The 15,473-nt window shown below is 36.7% G+C and overlaps 1 protein-coding gene across 27 annotated transcripts in view; it reads left to right on the top strand.

The window, feature by feature from the left end:
- Window positions 1-15,473, top strand: part of Rbm46 (RNA binding motif protein 46) — a 48,074-nt gene that overhangs the window by 6,741 nt on the left and 25,860 nt on the right. For 17 of the 27 annotated variants that reach the window (XR_006073188.2, XR_013052133.1, XR_013052132.1 and 14 more), the window contains exons 2-4: window positions 6,159-6,320; window positions 7,091-7,558; window positions 8,072-8,854. Coding sequence is in view for 21 of the 27 variants with exons in the window: in XM_076574308.1 (XP_076430423.1) it covers window positions 6,170-6,320; window positions 7,091-7,558; window positions 8,072-8,854 (1,402 nt within the window). In the remaining 6 variants the exon portion in view is untranslated. Of the gene's footprint in view, window positions 1-5,991; window positions 6,045-6,158; window positions 6,321-7,090; window positions 7,559-8,071; window positions 8,855-15,473 lie in introns of all 27 variants that reach the window. The other 10 variants (XR_013052130.1, XM_016003816.3, XM_076574301.1 and 7 more) reach the window with 1 other exon arrangement.

Genomic DNA, 15,473 nt, shown 5'->3' with positions numbered 1-15,473 from the left:
GCACTTGGGAGGATTGCTGGGAGTTGACAAGCCTGGGTTGCAGAGGTAGCAAGATACTGTCTGAAAACCAAACAAAGCAAACAAAGAAACCTTGCCTGGAAGGACTCTTGTAAAAGAATACACAGAGAAGTGAGAAGGAAAAGTATGTTTTCACCAATGATTGCAATCTTTAGTTGCTTGTAAATTGCACTATAATTTTTATATACCCATGTAAGAAACTATCAATGTATATATGTTTATCTAAAAACTCCAACATTTGCATTTGGTATTGTAGTATTCTCTAGAGTGTTCTTTGAAGTTTTCTGTATTCAGTACATACAAAGGCATGGCATTCTTTTTCTTAATGTCTTCATTAAATTTATTTTATGTGTATTTTGCCTGTATGTATGTATGTGTACCAAATGCATACTCATGAGGTCAGAAGAGCATTGGATCCCCTGGAACTGGAGTTATATGTGTGGGTACTGAGAATACAACCTGGATTTATTGGAAGAGCTTCAAGTGCTCTTAACCACTGAGCATGTCTCCAGCCCCAGGCATGACATTCTTTAAAAGCCTGTCAATATACCATTGTGTAGTTAAATGGTGACTTTTATTCTAGTTTGTATAATGAGTTGATACTTATTTTGTAGGTTGTTTTTATATATATCATTGAATTTGTACATATCTTTGTGTACATGGGAAATTCTATCTTTACATTCTTGAATTACCAAGTACATGTATATTTTTTACTTAATAGAAATTGCCAAATATTGCTATAAGAAAGAAGTTTCAATTTAAAATATAACTGCCAACAGTGCATGAAGCTTTGTCAATTTTTTTTTAAAAAGTTTTGGTTGGCTCTTCAAGAAATATTGTTTGAGTACCTGTTATAGGTACTAGGGAAAGTGTTGACAGTTCAGAGATGGAGCCATAGGAGATATGTGGCTGTTTTGTTTCGTCTATAGAGGTCAATTAATGTTTTTATAATTTCCACTTTTTAAATTCTCGATTTAATGTGAAATCAAATCAAGAGATTTAACATTAAAACTCTTCAAATTCCAGGTTTCTTTAAAAAACTTTGATACATTTGCTATTCCTGCATATCTTTTTTTTTTTTTTTTTTTTGTGGTTTTTTCGAGACAGGGTTTCTCTGTGTAGCTTTGCACCTTTCCTGGAACTCATTTGGTAGCCCAGGCTAGCCTCGAACTCACAGAGATCCGCCTGCCTCTGCCTCCCGAGTACTGGGATTAAAGGTGTGCACCACCACCGCCCGGCTTATTCCTGCATATCTTAGGTTCTTTCCCTGTTGCTGTAATAAAAATATGCTGGCAACTTAAGGTAGTTATTTGGCTCACATTTCAGTGGTGCTGTCCATCATTGCAGGAAGTCAAGGAGGTAGTAATTTGAGGTAGTTGGTTTCATTGCATCCATGGTCAGGAGGAAGAGGAAAGGGGATCCATGTGTGCCACCTCTCAGTTCATCTTCCCCACTTCATACAGTCCGGCATCTCCTTCTGAGGGAATAGCTCCACTTAAAAATGAGATAGCTCTCGGCCATTGCCAGTAGTCTTTTGTGGGGGTATCTGTGGATTTCTGTGGGCCTCTTTAGCACTTTGTTTCTTCCTTTTCTCATGTGGTCTTCATTTACCATGGTCTCCTATTCCTTGTTCTCCCTCTCTGTTCATGATCCAGGTGGGATCTCCCGCTCTCTTTCCCTCGACCCTCGCCATTCATTGCTCCCACGGGACTGACCTACTCTGGTGATGGGATGGCCAAACACCCTAAAAGTTGGGCCAGAAACCCCATCCAAGGACTGAGGAATCTGGATGCAGACATCCACAGCTAGGCCCCTGGGTGGAGCGCTGGGAGTCTAATTAGCGAGAAAGAGGAGGGTTTATATGAGCAAGAATTGTTGAAACCAAGGTTGGATAAAGCACAGGGACAAATAGCCAAACGAATGGAAACACATGAACTATGAACCAAAGGCTGAGGGGCCCCCAACTGGATCAGGCCCTCTGAATAGGTGAGACAGTTGATTGGCTTGATCTGTTTGGGAGGCATCTAGGCACTGGTGCCAGGTCCTGGGCTCGCTGCATGAGATAGCTGTTTGAAACCTGGGACTTATACAGGGACGCTTGGCTCAATCTGGGAGGAGGGGACTGGACCTGCCTGGACTGAGTCTATCAGGTCGATCTCAGTCCTCAGGGGTGGCCTTGATCTGGAGGTGGTGGGAACGGGGGCAGAAAGGGGGAGAACAAGGGAATCTGTGGCTGTTATGTAGAACTGAATAGTATTGTAAAATAAAAAAAAATGGAAGGAAAAAAATGAGATAGCTCTTTCCATATCAGTTGACAGAATCCATGATAATCCTCCAGAGGTATGTCCAGACATTGGTTTTTCAGGTGACTCCGGATTTTCACAAGTTGACACTACCCGTCACAGTGGGGAAGATAAATTCCCTCCAGTTTAATATGTCCAAAACTGAACTGTATTTTATCCATAGAATCTGTACAGCGTTCCTCTTTTCTCATAGCTCAGACTCAGACTTTGATGTTATCCTCAACTTGACTTTCATTCCATGATATCCAAAAATTCTGTAGGTTGTACCTTTAATTCAGATGAGACCACTTTCACTTGGCACTTTGAATTTTGATCTATGCCATCCTCATCGCTCCACCTACATGGTAGTAGTAGCCTTCTAATAGTCTCTACTTCTACCATTCTGTTGACTTCTTACCCGCTAAGTTATCCTTTTAGATGTTTTATTTATTAGATTTATTTATTAGATTGACTTACATGATAAGAGTCTGCGTAGTCCACTAATGGCTGTTTTCACACTGGAGAGGCTGAGAACCTGCTATATGTTTCAACTGTCCCAATCTGGTGAGGAACTCCTGGAGGATTCCTGGGGATCCATTGATCGTCAGTCCTTGTTGGAAGGCCAAAGAATATGGGTCCTAGCGTTGGTGGAGAGTGGAGGAGTGATAGCATCAGGTAAAGGAACTTGAGGACAGGATGTGAAGGCAGCTCATTGAAAAGCAAAAGCCCCTTTCCTCAGAGCTGCTGATGTCTCAGCCACCCTTGGAATGGCAGCCCAAATTTAACAAGGGAACTCCCACTTCAGTTAACATAGTCAAGAAAATCACTCACAGGTGTGCCCAGAGATTAATGTACAAAATTCTCCACAGTGTTCCTAGAGGTCTGTCTCATCAGTGACTCTAGAGCAGTGGTTCTAAGCCTTCCTAATGCTGTGACTCTTGAATACAGTTCCTCATGTTGTGGTGGCCCTCAACCATAAAATTATTTCCATTACAATTTCATAACTAATTTTGCTACTCTTATGAATCACAACATAAACCCATTTTTTGTGATCGTCTTTGGCGACCCCTGTGAAAGGGTTGTTTGACCCTAAAAAGGGTCTCAACCCACAGGTTGAGAACTACTGTTCTAGACACTGTCAAATTGACAATGAATATTAACTGTCACACTTGTCTTCTGCCAACCTCTGACTGCCACATATCCTTATCCTGCTCCTCCTCAGTAGTATTGTCATTCTTATACATTATATGACTTATTAATAGACTATTTTCTGTACTAGGATATAAGCTACAAGAGTTTTGGTGTTAATTTATTGTCATATCCCCAAAATAAGGAACACATGTGGTACTCAGTAGATACTTGTACTCAGTACACAAGTAAATGAAGACATTATATGTCAGAATAATTTTCCTGGCAAGGATGAGTTTTTGAGATGAAGTGGAGCTGGTTTTCAATTCTGTATATACCACTTTCTGGCTCTGGGATCTTAGATAGTATAGTTTCTCTCTTTTTATTTTTTCTTGATATTTGGAAATAATTTCCTTTTATAAAGGCACATTTCTATAATTCATTGAGACTAGAGAGGATACTTATTAATGCCCTTGTATTTATAATAAACCTGTAAAAGTAAATCTTTTATTATTCTTTCTTTCTAGTTGGCATTGCATTTTTGTTTTGAAGCCAGTTACTGTACAGATAAACTGAATAACTAGTTTCCATAGTTATTTCATATGTTGATGTGAAACATTCCAATATATGTATAAAATTAGCATTTCTGAAATTTTTAAGATTAAAAGTCCGAATGCTTTTACTTAATCACCAGCTGGTTTATTTATCAAACATTTTCTTATTTATAGAACATTTATGAGACTAATGGTGTTATCAGCATATTACAGATGAAGAAATTGAGGCACTGTGTAACTAAATTCCTTTACTATTTATCTAGTGAGTGAAAAGAAGGGTTATGAACCCAAGCTACCTGGCTCCAGAGACATGTTCACCCCTGAAGCACTAGTTGAGAGCTGCAGTGATAATCTCCCTTGCTCTAGAGAAGTGGTTCTCAATCTCCTAATGCTACGACCCTTTAATACAGTTCCTCCTGCTGTGCTGACCCTAACCAGAAAATTATTATTATAGAATGCTTTATAACTGTTACTTTGCTACTGTTGTGAATTGTAATGTAAATATATGTTATGCAGGCTATCCGTAATGTGAGGCTGGGGGTCACGACGCACATGTTGAGAACCACTGTTCTGGTTCTCGAGCAAACTGCTAATATCTTCTTCATCCCCGTCCTCTACAGAACCCACTGTGAACCTATGAGTCAGTGCTTATAGTCAGTGTGACTTTGCATCTGCTGTGTCTCACCTAAGCCACCTTTGAGAAATGAAAATAATGTGGCTGATGTCAACAACATGAGCATCGAAAAAATTAAAATGGACTGCCTTTCTAGTATTTATTAAGGCACTTATTTGATCTTTATGTAAATTTTTAGTAGTCCTTTTAACATACACTGTGTTAGTCAACCTTAAAAAAAAGGAGTCCTATGAGAACTTACATTGTTATGTCTGTTTAAATGAATAACGTATAAAGAAATGAAGTTGTCAACATTGTATAGGTAGAAAGGCTAAAATGGAGGTGCACTGGCTTAAAATTTTACTTCTCCCATTTTAAGTACTAACCAGACACAACTCTGCTTAGCTTCTAAGATTACATGAGATTGGACATGTTCGGGGTGGTATGGCTATGACCAAAATGTACCTCTAACAATGCTATACCATAGAAGCCTGGTTTCCATTTTGTAATTAGGAAGATCATATTTGCAGCCAAAATAGTTTCACAATCCATTTTCATAATATGAATTTAAAATTTTTGTAATTATTTATAATACTAAGTATGTGAGAGATAAAACCACAGTGTTGATCATTAGGAAGTGCAAATGTGGTAATTAAGTTAATTGTAAAAATTAAAATACAGAGATGGAGAAATAACTCAGTTGGAAAAGTACCTGCAAACAAAGAACTGGACATAGTGGTATGTACTTGTGATTCCAGCACCAGAGGAATCACACCCAATGTTAATCATTGGCTACGTGCATGTATGTGCATAAACATGTTCCCTTCCACACGTGAAAACATGCACATGTATACATTTTTATATAGGATGCTGAAAAATGCTGTGGCTCTTTTGTTTTAATTCCTATCTACCCAGCTAATAAAAGTGTCCTAAGATGATGCTAATTGCTTATCACATTAGGTCTTGTTTCTTCTCAGATGACCTGAGAAGAAGGTATTTTTATTACCATTCATCTCTGGTAACTTCTAATAGATTCAAATGGGTGATTTGAAGGCTTCGTTTCAGGTAAACTTGAAACTCTTGAAGATTTCTGAGAAAGTGAACAATGTTGGCATCAGGTCATGGGTATCTGACAAGTGTGATATTTGTACTCATAGAAAAAATTCAGCTGGCCTATATGACAGAATGATTTAAAACTCTGGCCGAGTAGATTGGCAGTGATCGTGAATTCATTGATGGAAGTATATTTTACTACTACAATGCTTTCTTTTTATCTAACTCTCACTTCTGATTTCTCATTTTTTCTTTATTCCTCTTTTCTTTGGCTCCCTTTCTCCCACTTAGATTATCTAAAGGTACTGCTTAATTGATGAGTAACTTAAAAATTGTTTTCCAGTTTTTAACTACAGGAAAGAGCTTTGGGGCAGACCCTAAAAGAGAGTAGTGAAGGTTAGTCACCATACCTGTCAGCCATACTGTCCTTGGCTTCATGCAATCCAAAGAAATATTCCCCAGAATCCTGGAGCTCTGCTCTGGGCTTACAGTTATTTGACTTTGTTTTAGGAATTTTAGCCATGAATGAAGAGAACACCGATGGAACAAATGGATGCGGTAAAGTACGCACTGGCACTCAGAATGAAGCCGCATTGCTGGCGCTGATGGAAAAGACTGGCTACAACATGGTTCAAGAAAATGGGCAAAGGAAATTTGGTGGTCCTCCTCCAGGTGAGGGTTTGCTTAGAGGTGTTTAACTCTTTAACATAGTCGTTTAGATGAGGCATGTATCCTCACAGACACTATAACCACTCTCAGCTGTGATTTTAAAGAGATTATGTACTTTTTAAAATCTTGCTCTGGTTTAAAAAGTGACTGAGAAATAACATGGTTTGGATTGAGAAATAAGTCAGGATTCAGGGCATCAGAGAAAAGTAAACTCAAGGGATTAAAGACAAGTCATTTAGGGAGGAATTTGAAAGAGCAGTGAGTAGAGGCATAGTATGTATATAACCAGACCCAAATAGGCATGGGGTCTTACCATGCATTTCTTTGCTCAGGATATCCAGATGAGTACATAAAATTGTGGCTTCTGGTTTGCTCAGTTGCTACATCAGTTGTTACTGCTCTCCTCTATCTAGTATACTTCAGGCAAGAAGGCGTCTGTAGTCTAGTTTTCTTTTGATTTCTCCTTGTACTTCACTCCCTTAGCTTCATTCAGATCATTGCATGAACTTTGTGCTCAGAGATCTACCTATTTTATTAATGGGAACACCTCTTATGTAGCTATATTTTCCTCACAGTCTTTTATCATTTATGCATTATCTCCTACAGTTTTGTTAAAATAAATTTCACAAGGGAAGGAACTTTACTTTTTGTATCCCCAAAACTTAGAATACTGCTTGTAATTTAGGTGGCTGGTAGCCAATTTGTGGAGTGAATAAATGATTCAGGTATAAATATAGATTTTTAGTTGCACTTATCTTTTTTTTTTTTTTAAGGTTGGGAAGGTCCACCTCCCCCTAGAGGCTGTGAAGTTTTTGTTGGAAAAATACCTCGTGATATGTATGAAGATGAATTGGTTCCTGTATTTGAAAGAGCTGGGAAGATATATGAATTTCGACTGATGATGGAATTTAGTGGTGAAAATAGAGGTTATGCTTTTGTGATGTACACTACTAAAGAAGAAGCCCAATTAGCCATCCGGATTCTTAACAATTATGAGATTCGACCAGGGAAGTTTATTGGTGTGTGTGTCAGCTTGGATAACTGCAGATTATTTATTGGAGCAATTCCCAAAGAAAAGAAAAAGGAAGAGATTTTGGATGAGATGAAGAAAGTTACAGAAGGTGTTGTGGATGTGATTGTTTATCCCAGTGCAACTGACAAGACCAAGAACCGTGGCTTTGCCTTCGTTGAGTATGAGTCCCACAGGGCTGCTGCGATGGCCAGGAGGAAGTTGATTCCAGGTAAGATGGCCTTTCAAAGGCTACCTTACATACTAACCCCACTGTAAATATGGAAAAACAACAGTGAATGATAGACCATTATTAGTGAGATATGTAGTGCCACTTGAAGAGGAATAAAGAATTGTTTTAATGCGGAAGTAAATTAAATGACTACAAGGTACAAGAAATTATTCCTACAAAATGAGTCACATTTGCTAGTTACTGACTGTGTATGTATATGTAAATTTAATGTGTATGTAACTTTAACTTTGTTAATTATGTTGAATAAAACTCCAGAATGCATTATTTAATTCTAACACTAATCAGTCTTTAAAGTCTTATTTGTTTTACCAACTCTTAAATTTTATCACAAGTTCTGATTAGGTTGCTTTAGTCAAAACTTTGGTGTGAGTAGGCACAAGTGGCTAATCAGATATATTGATACTTGCTTGAGTTAATTCGAGAAATTATTTTATATAGCACTATAAACTTGTATTCTTTGCTTTAGTTAATTTCACATCAATTTTTTTTCAGGAACGTTTCAACTCTGGGGCCACACCATTCAGGTAGATTGGGCTGATCCTGAGAAAGAAGTTGATGAGGAAACCATGCAGAGAGTTAAAGTTCTCTATGTAAGAAATCTAATGATCTCAACTACAGAGGAAACAATTAAAGCAGAATTCAATAAATTCAAGCCTGGGGCAGTGGAACGAGTGAAGAAACTTAGAGATTATGCATTTGTTCACTTTTTCAACCGAGAAGATGCAGTGGCCGCTATGTCTGTTATGAATGGAAAATGCATTGATGGAGCCAGTATTGAGGTAACACTGGCAAAGCCAGTGAATAAAGAAAATACTTGGAGACAGCATCTTAATGGCCAGATCAGTCCAAATTCTGAAAACCTACTTGTATATGCTAACAAAGAAGAAAGTCACTCCAAAGCTCTAGGCAAGCCACCAACTCTTCCTACTCGTCTCAATGGTCAGCATAGTCCAAGCCCTCCTGAAATTGAAAGATGTACTTACCCTTTTTTTCCTGGAACAAAGCTTACCCCAATTAGCATGTATTCTTTAAAATCCAATCATTTTAATTCTGCAGTGATGCATTTGGATTATTACTGCAACAAAAATAATTGGGCACCACCAGAATATTACTTATATTCAACAACTAGTCAGGATGGAAAAGTACTCTTGGTGTATAAGATAGTTATTCCTGCGATTGCAAATGGATCCCAGAGTTACTTCATGCCAGATAAACTCTGCACTACACTGGAAGATGCAAAGGAACTGGCAGCCCAGTTCACGCTGCTTCATTTGGGTAAGTCTGGAAGTGCTTGATGTGTTGACATTAGAGAACGCTGTGGTAGACTATACAGTTGTTGATTTGAACTCTGAACATTAGTAATGAGTCTTTACATTTTTTTCTCAGTTCTCTGAGACCAGAGCAGGAGAACCACAAGTTTAAAACTCATGATTAATTATCCTGAGACTTGGCTCCTGTATAATTTTCCTACATTTTGCTTTTAAAGCACTACTTAGTGGGAGGAAAGATGAGCTTTGGTTATAGAATTTAGGCCCCATTTCGTTACTTTATTGTTGCTTAATGACTATTGCTCATTTGATAAAAAAAATTTTGATGAATGTTACAGAATTTGTTATATCAACCAATTTTTAATTCTGTCCTTGCATCTTTGGTGAAGTCTACACTATGAATTTTTGGTGGAAAAGGTTAGAGATTCATAAAAATCACAGATGTTTCATGTGGGTCATGTGTAGATATGGCTTTCTGCTCACCAATCTGGAAATTTGTCATTATGACTCATGAAAGGCAAAAAGCATCATTAAGAGATGTTGATGACAATTCTCTTTTCAAATTTCATATTTTGAAGGAACTCCATTTTCTTAAATGTTGGAGGGATGGTTAAGAATTAGGATGTATAAAGTATGCTTGCCTGATACTCTTAAAAAAAAGACATTGTAACTCTGGGGTTGTCCATATTTGTACTATGTTTATAGTGTACTTTATGGAGACAAAGGTTTTTCCATCCAGTTGCCACCATGAAGTCAGAAGCCCTTCATTAGCCTTTGTCTCCCCTCTGGGAGGCTTTTAAATTCACCCTAGGGCTACAGTTTGATTACTGATCAAAGAAAAGATAGAGGATTTCTAATTTGTTTTGTTTAGGGATAAAATTAGCTGTGTGTCTTAGTTATGGTTTCTGTTGCTCAGATAAAATACTAAGGCCAAAGTGACCTTGGAGAGGAAAAGGTATATATGGATTGCTCTTCCATACCACAGTTTATTGAAGGAAGTCAATGCAGGAACTCAGGCAGGAACCTGGAGGCAAGAGGATGTGAAGGAATACTGTTACTGGCTCTGTCCCAGTGACTTGCTCAGTCAGCTTTCTTATAGTACCTAGGACTACCAGCCCAGGTATGGTAACATTCGCAGTGAGCTGGGCCCTCCTCACACATCAGTCATTGAAGAAAATGCACCACAGGCTTTCTCACAGGCCAGTTTGGTGGGACACTCAACTGTGAGTCTCCTCTTCTATAATGAGTCTAGCCTGTATCAAGTTGACATAAAATTAGCCAGCACTTGGGCAGATGTGTCCAATATGTCACATTGTGACACAGTATTGTCATATACAAACTTCACACTTGACAGCTGCACAGTTGAGGTTTAAAATTGCAAAACAAATCTCAATGTTTAGAGTAAGTATACAGTTTTGTGTTTGGCTACATTCATAGCAACACTGAGGTGTATGCTTTCCACATGCCACAGATTAGATACCTGCTAGAGTATGTATACAAATGGCTTAAATCACTTATTTTTGGATTTTTAATTATTTTTGTATCATAACTTTTAATTTAAAAGTACATAAAGGTTTGTATTTTTATGTAATTTTCTTGTTTAGAAGAGTTCATAGAATTTGATTAGTATATAACTATTAAAAGAAATTGGGCAGAGATGTAGCCTTAGCAGGTGCATGGCCCTGTATTAAATACTCAGACTAAAGTATGGTAAACACTGGAGCCTATTAGGGCACAGTAACCAGGTCTGAAGCTAAGTCGGGAATGCAGTACAACAGTGCTTGTTGTGGTTGACTAATGTCTAAATGGAAGCTGTTGAAAATATTGTTTAGACAAGCGAAGAACAAGAGAGAAAGGAAGTGGAAAATCTAGACCAGGAATCTAGAAAGCCTTGGTCAGAAAGCATATGTGAGGCCTTTATTAAAGATCTTAAAGCATTGTCAGGGAATGTGTGTGGACAGGAGGTGCTGTGTACCATGTGACAGTTAAGTGTTCTGGCTTGACCTTTCCTTCAGTAATGTTGGGTCCTTGGGTAAAATGTGAAGTATTTTATGCCACGGTTCAGACTTGGGGTTAGTTGGCGGTAGTGATGTGTCCTAGAGAGGTGTTGGTGAGGTGACATGTGCTTTCATAGTTCTCAGTCTACCTAGCACTGATGTTTTTTCTTGAGGGTTTCTTAAGAGTGCTTCAAATAGAGTTGTTTTTTTTTTACTATATTAATACATCTTTTGGTTCTATTTTTAAAAAGCATTTCAGAAATATAATTTTACAGATAGTGTGAATTACTTAAAGATATTTTCTTTGGATATAGTAATTTTTTTTTAACAATTTGCTTTAATACTCCTTCAAACCCTGACAATTTAGTGCTTTTTTTTTTTCAGTCATCGTTATCCAGTTTTACCTTGGTGTTTTTTTTTTTAATGACATTGCTAAGCCAGATATTTACCACCAAGCTAAACCCAGTCTGACCTGGTGAGCTTTGACAATCTTGTATGTGATATCTTGTATTTGGTGTCCTCATTTTTCAAATTTGAAAACTTGAATGGAAACTAAAGGTTTTATGTGTTTAAATGACCATATTTGTTTCAAGGGAAAAATATAGTCCTTTAGCAGATACCTGAATGAGTGTTAGAAGCCATCTATTCACTTCAAGTGACTCTTGATCTGAAGAACCTTACAGTGGTTAAAAATGTATAGATTTTGTCCCTTCTAAAGCAAGCTCTCTTCTGTTAAAATGCCTTTGGTAGAATAAGGCCAAAGGGGAGTTTAAGGGTTAATCTCTAGTATAATCCTCTTTATTTTCACTTCATAATTAGAGCCTGTCTCTATCTTTGTCAGAATGACCTTCCTCATCTCAGTCATCCAATGGAATAAGCAGTAATGCATTCATTTACTTACTTTTAGAAATACAATGCTTATTTTTAAAACTAAAAATATTATTTCATGTAATATAAGTAGGATATATTCAGCGAGTTTACCTATTATGTATCCAGGTTTCTGAGACAGGATCTTGCCCTATTAGCTTAAACTGGCCTTGAAATCAGTTAATTTAATGGGTCAGATGCAGATGTGTGTGTGTTAGGATAACAAGTTCAATACTTAATGTTTGCTCAGTGGAGACACTTGAGATTATTGAGTATCACTTTTGAACCTGGTCCTGTCAGTATTGCCATTGCTTTTGTAGATGACTATGCTTTTTTTTAAAAAAAATTGCTAGAAAATAAGTTAATGAAGGAGAGAGATAGTCTTCATCTGTGTTGATATTAATTGACCTCATCAAGTAATGTACTAACAGATCACCCCAAGCATGGTGCACCTTTCCTGTTTCCCTGTGTGATGTTCACTGATAACCATGGCAGGTTGTATGACCACTTGATGTTTTAAAAACAGGGATGAGAGTCTCTTCTGGAAAGTAGCTTGTGTCACTTCAGGGAGCTCTGGGAAAGTTTGCTTTGGTGATTTCTGGCATATTTTAAAAGTAGAAATCGAAAAGACATGGCATTAGTTAATTGGACATTGGTTAGTTTTTCTGTTTGAAGCTATTTCATCTGGTTTGTATGCTGATTTTTTTTTTTTTTTTTGCCATGACCAGTACAGCTTACATTCAAGAACAGGCCTCTTGAAGGTCTCCTATGTACCAAGTATACTTTTTCAAGCATTTGGGAGTTAAAGATAAACAGAGCATTGTTTGTTTCTTGCCTTGAGGGATCAGAGAGCAGTAAGAAGATAGATGCATCGGTTCTATGCATATGCTGTTTGGGGATAAAGGGAAGGGTGCAGCTTCTGCCCCTGACTTGTAACTCTTCAAGCGAGTTTCTGGGCAGTGCAAGAAGCCTCCAGATGAACAGGCATTTTTTAGAAAAGTAGCATAGTGGTGGGTTAATAGCAGGTAACTCTGGTAAGGTTTGATTCAATGATTTCTGGCAGATTTTAAGAAGAATTGAAGAAATTAAGATGTGGCATTAGTTAATTGAGCTTTCATTCATCTTTCTGTTTTAAAAATAATCACAGTATGGTTTTCTTGGCTGTACTTGCTTTCCCACTGAGCAAGTAATTTTTACAGATAATTCTAGTTTGTAGAAACATTTTGTGTGTCAGTGTTCATGTTTTTAATGCCACTGTTTTTCTCAGTATTTAATCTGCAACTGAGACCTATTGTATCTTTTATTTGATTTGAAATGACACATAGGGTTTTTTATTTTTCTCATTGTTCAATGGAACTTTATAAATATTTTATTTTCTATCTTCACATGTAAATTAGGTTTTGATTTCTCTATGTCACACAACTTTAGTTAGATGCTGAGGGAAAAAAGTATCACTTGTGAGTTTTTATCTGAAAGATGATTGATGCTTTTTTTCTCATGAGCTATTATTTCCAGATTGATGGGCAAATTATAAAACATAAGCAGGATTTTAGATTTAGAACATTTGTCAGTAAAGTATTTTGAAATATAAAACTTTAGTTTTTCATTAAAATAATTTAAATAGATATTTAAGCTAAATATGAAATATTGGTTATGTTACAATGGAACTTTTCATTATAAATAGAAGAAAATACTTTCAGAATGTATTCCTTCTAGATTTAAGTAGAGATCTCAGGCTGATAATTAAAGAATAGAAAAGTTGAATTTGTTTTAAAATTCACCTAAATGAGAAGTAGCCATCAGTTTTAACATTTTCAGTTTCAACATTTTTACACAATTCACTTTCACATGACCAAATGATAAGACCAAAATTCCATTAACTCAACTATGTGTCTTTGACCCTTGAAGGAGGGATTAGTTCTTTTGGAATGTATTTATACATTCCAATTGGAATTTCCTTTTTCTTTAAGATTCTTTGATCTCATATTCATCATAATTCTCATCTTGATAGAACTGATTTTAATTAATGGGCCACAAATACTATGCATTGAATGTGAATGAAGTGGCTTAAAGGTGGGCTAAAATGAAAGCTCAAGTATTGGACTGTACTGTTTAAGCATCAACACTGGGAATGTAAATGGGATACGAGTCATTTGGGCTTTAGACTTCAGTACCTTCACCCCTGAAATGTCAGGGTAATTTGATGGGTTCTAGGAATTTTTTTTTTGAGATGTTGTCTCAGTCTGTAGCTCTGGCTAGCCTATATTATATACCGGGTTGGTCTTGAACTCAAAAGAGATACTCCTGTCTCCTTCTTGAGTGTTGGGATTAAAGGAGTCACCACACCTGGTTTCTGAGGATTCTTTTTCTCACAAATTTATAGTTTTGTTTAAATTATTAAAGGGCATGTTCAAGTATGGATACAACTAAAATTAGTACTTTTGCATATTTATATCTGCCAACATACATATTTGGGTTCTGATAATATCAAATCAGGAGCTTCTTTTCTAAGAATTACCCTTTATCAGCATATTATTTCTTTATATAATTCAAAGCTTGCATATATATATATATACACACACATACATACATATATATGTATATATATATATATATGTATGTATATACATTTTTTTGAGACAGGGTCTCAGCTGTGTAACTCTGACTGTCCTGGAACACACTGTGTAGATCAGGCTGGCCCCAGACTCACAGAAATCTGCCTGCCTCTGCCTCCTCTATGCTGCAATTTTTATGGTTTTCATAGCTGAACAACACTTTGGAAAAGTGAAGGAGTCAGTCATCCAGCTCCTTTGTGATGGCACATCCTTTTGGTTATTTTCTTTTCTGAATTTTCCTGTAAATTATAGTCAAACCAAGACTGTAAGTTCCATAAAACTTTAGAAGTTCAGAAACATTTTTTGTAACAGGATCCATAAAACTACTGCTTTGTGTTAAAATATATTAGGCCAATATTTGTTCCATAGTTATATTTATTAACTGCTTAAAGTTAATAACTGTAGCTTAAAGTTAATAATTCCTATAATTTTGCTTATAAATTAAATTAGCTTGATCCTTTATGGTATAATTTCTTAGTATCTTTGTGTATTGGGGTCTCTGCAGCCATCATGGCCATCAGAGTAATAATCCATAGGAGGCAAGAAAGTTTTGTTCAACATGACTAGGTAGCCTGCATTGGTTCAGACTTTGGGAGTCTGACCCCAAGTAGTTGTTTGTTTGTTTGTTTTTAAGGCACATTTGAACACAGGAGAATTTCGTGAAAAATTTCCTGGTGATGATTCACTCAATCCTGTTTGCACAATAAAGCTTAAGATGTGACTACATTGAAACTCTTTATGAAGTACATGTGATATCTTCCATAAAGATGGGTTCTATAAATTGACTACATGTGACACCTTCCAAAAAGATAGGTTCTATAGATTGGAAAAGCTCACAATAAGGATCTGGGAGAGGTTGCAGGCCACATAGATAGTGCCAGTGTCCCCAGACTGTAAAACATGACCAGTACCAGTCTTCAGGATAGATAACAAGTTGTGCGTCTGCCTTTTAAAGGAAAAATCCTGTGTGTTTAAGTTTAACATTCTTGTGTGTACAAGAACCTCTGTGCCTTCCATATTTTTGTCTAATATATTTCTAAAATTCATGCATTAATATATTCATTAGTAGATATTTTTATATCGATAATTGATTTTCTAATTTGGTCATTTAACTCATATTTTAAACAATGGTTTTAAAATTTCCCCT

Source organism: Peromyscus maniculatus, chromosome 6, assembly GCF_049852395.1.
Source record: "Peromyscus maniculatus bairdii isolate BWxNUB_F1_BW_parent chromosome 6, HU_Pman_BW_mat_3.1, whole genome shotgun sequence".
NCBI lineage: Eukaryota > Metazoa > Chordata > Mammalia > Rodentia > Cricetidae > Peromyscus > Peromyscus maniculatus.
The sequence above is the reverse complement of the archived record's forward strand: the minus strand, read 5'-3'. Positions and strand labels throughout refer to the sequence as shown.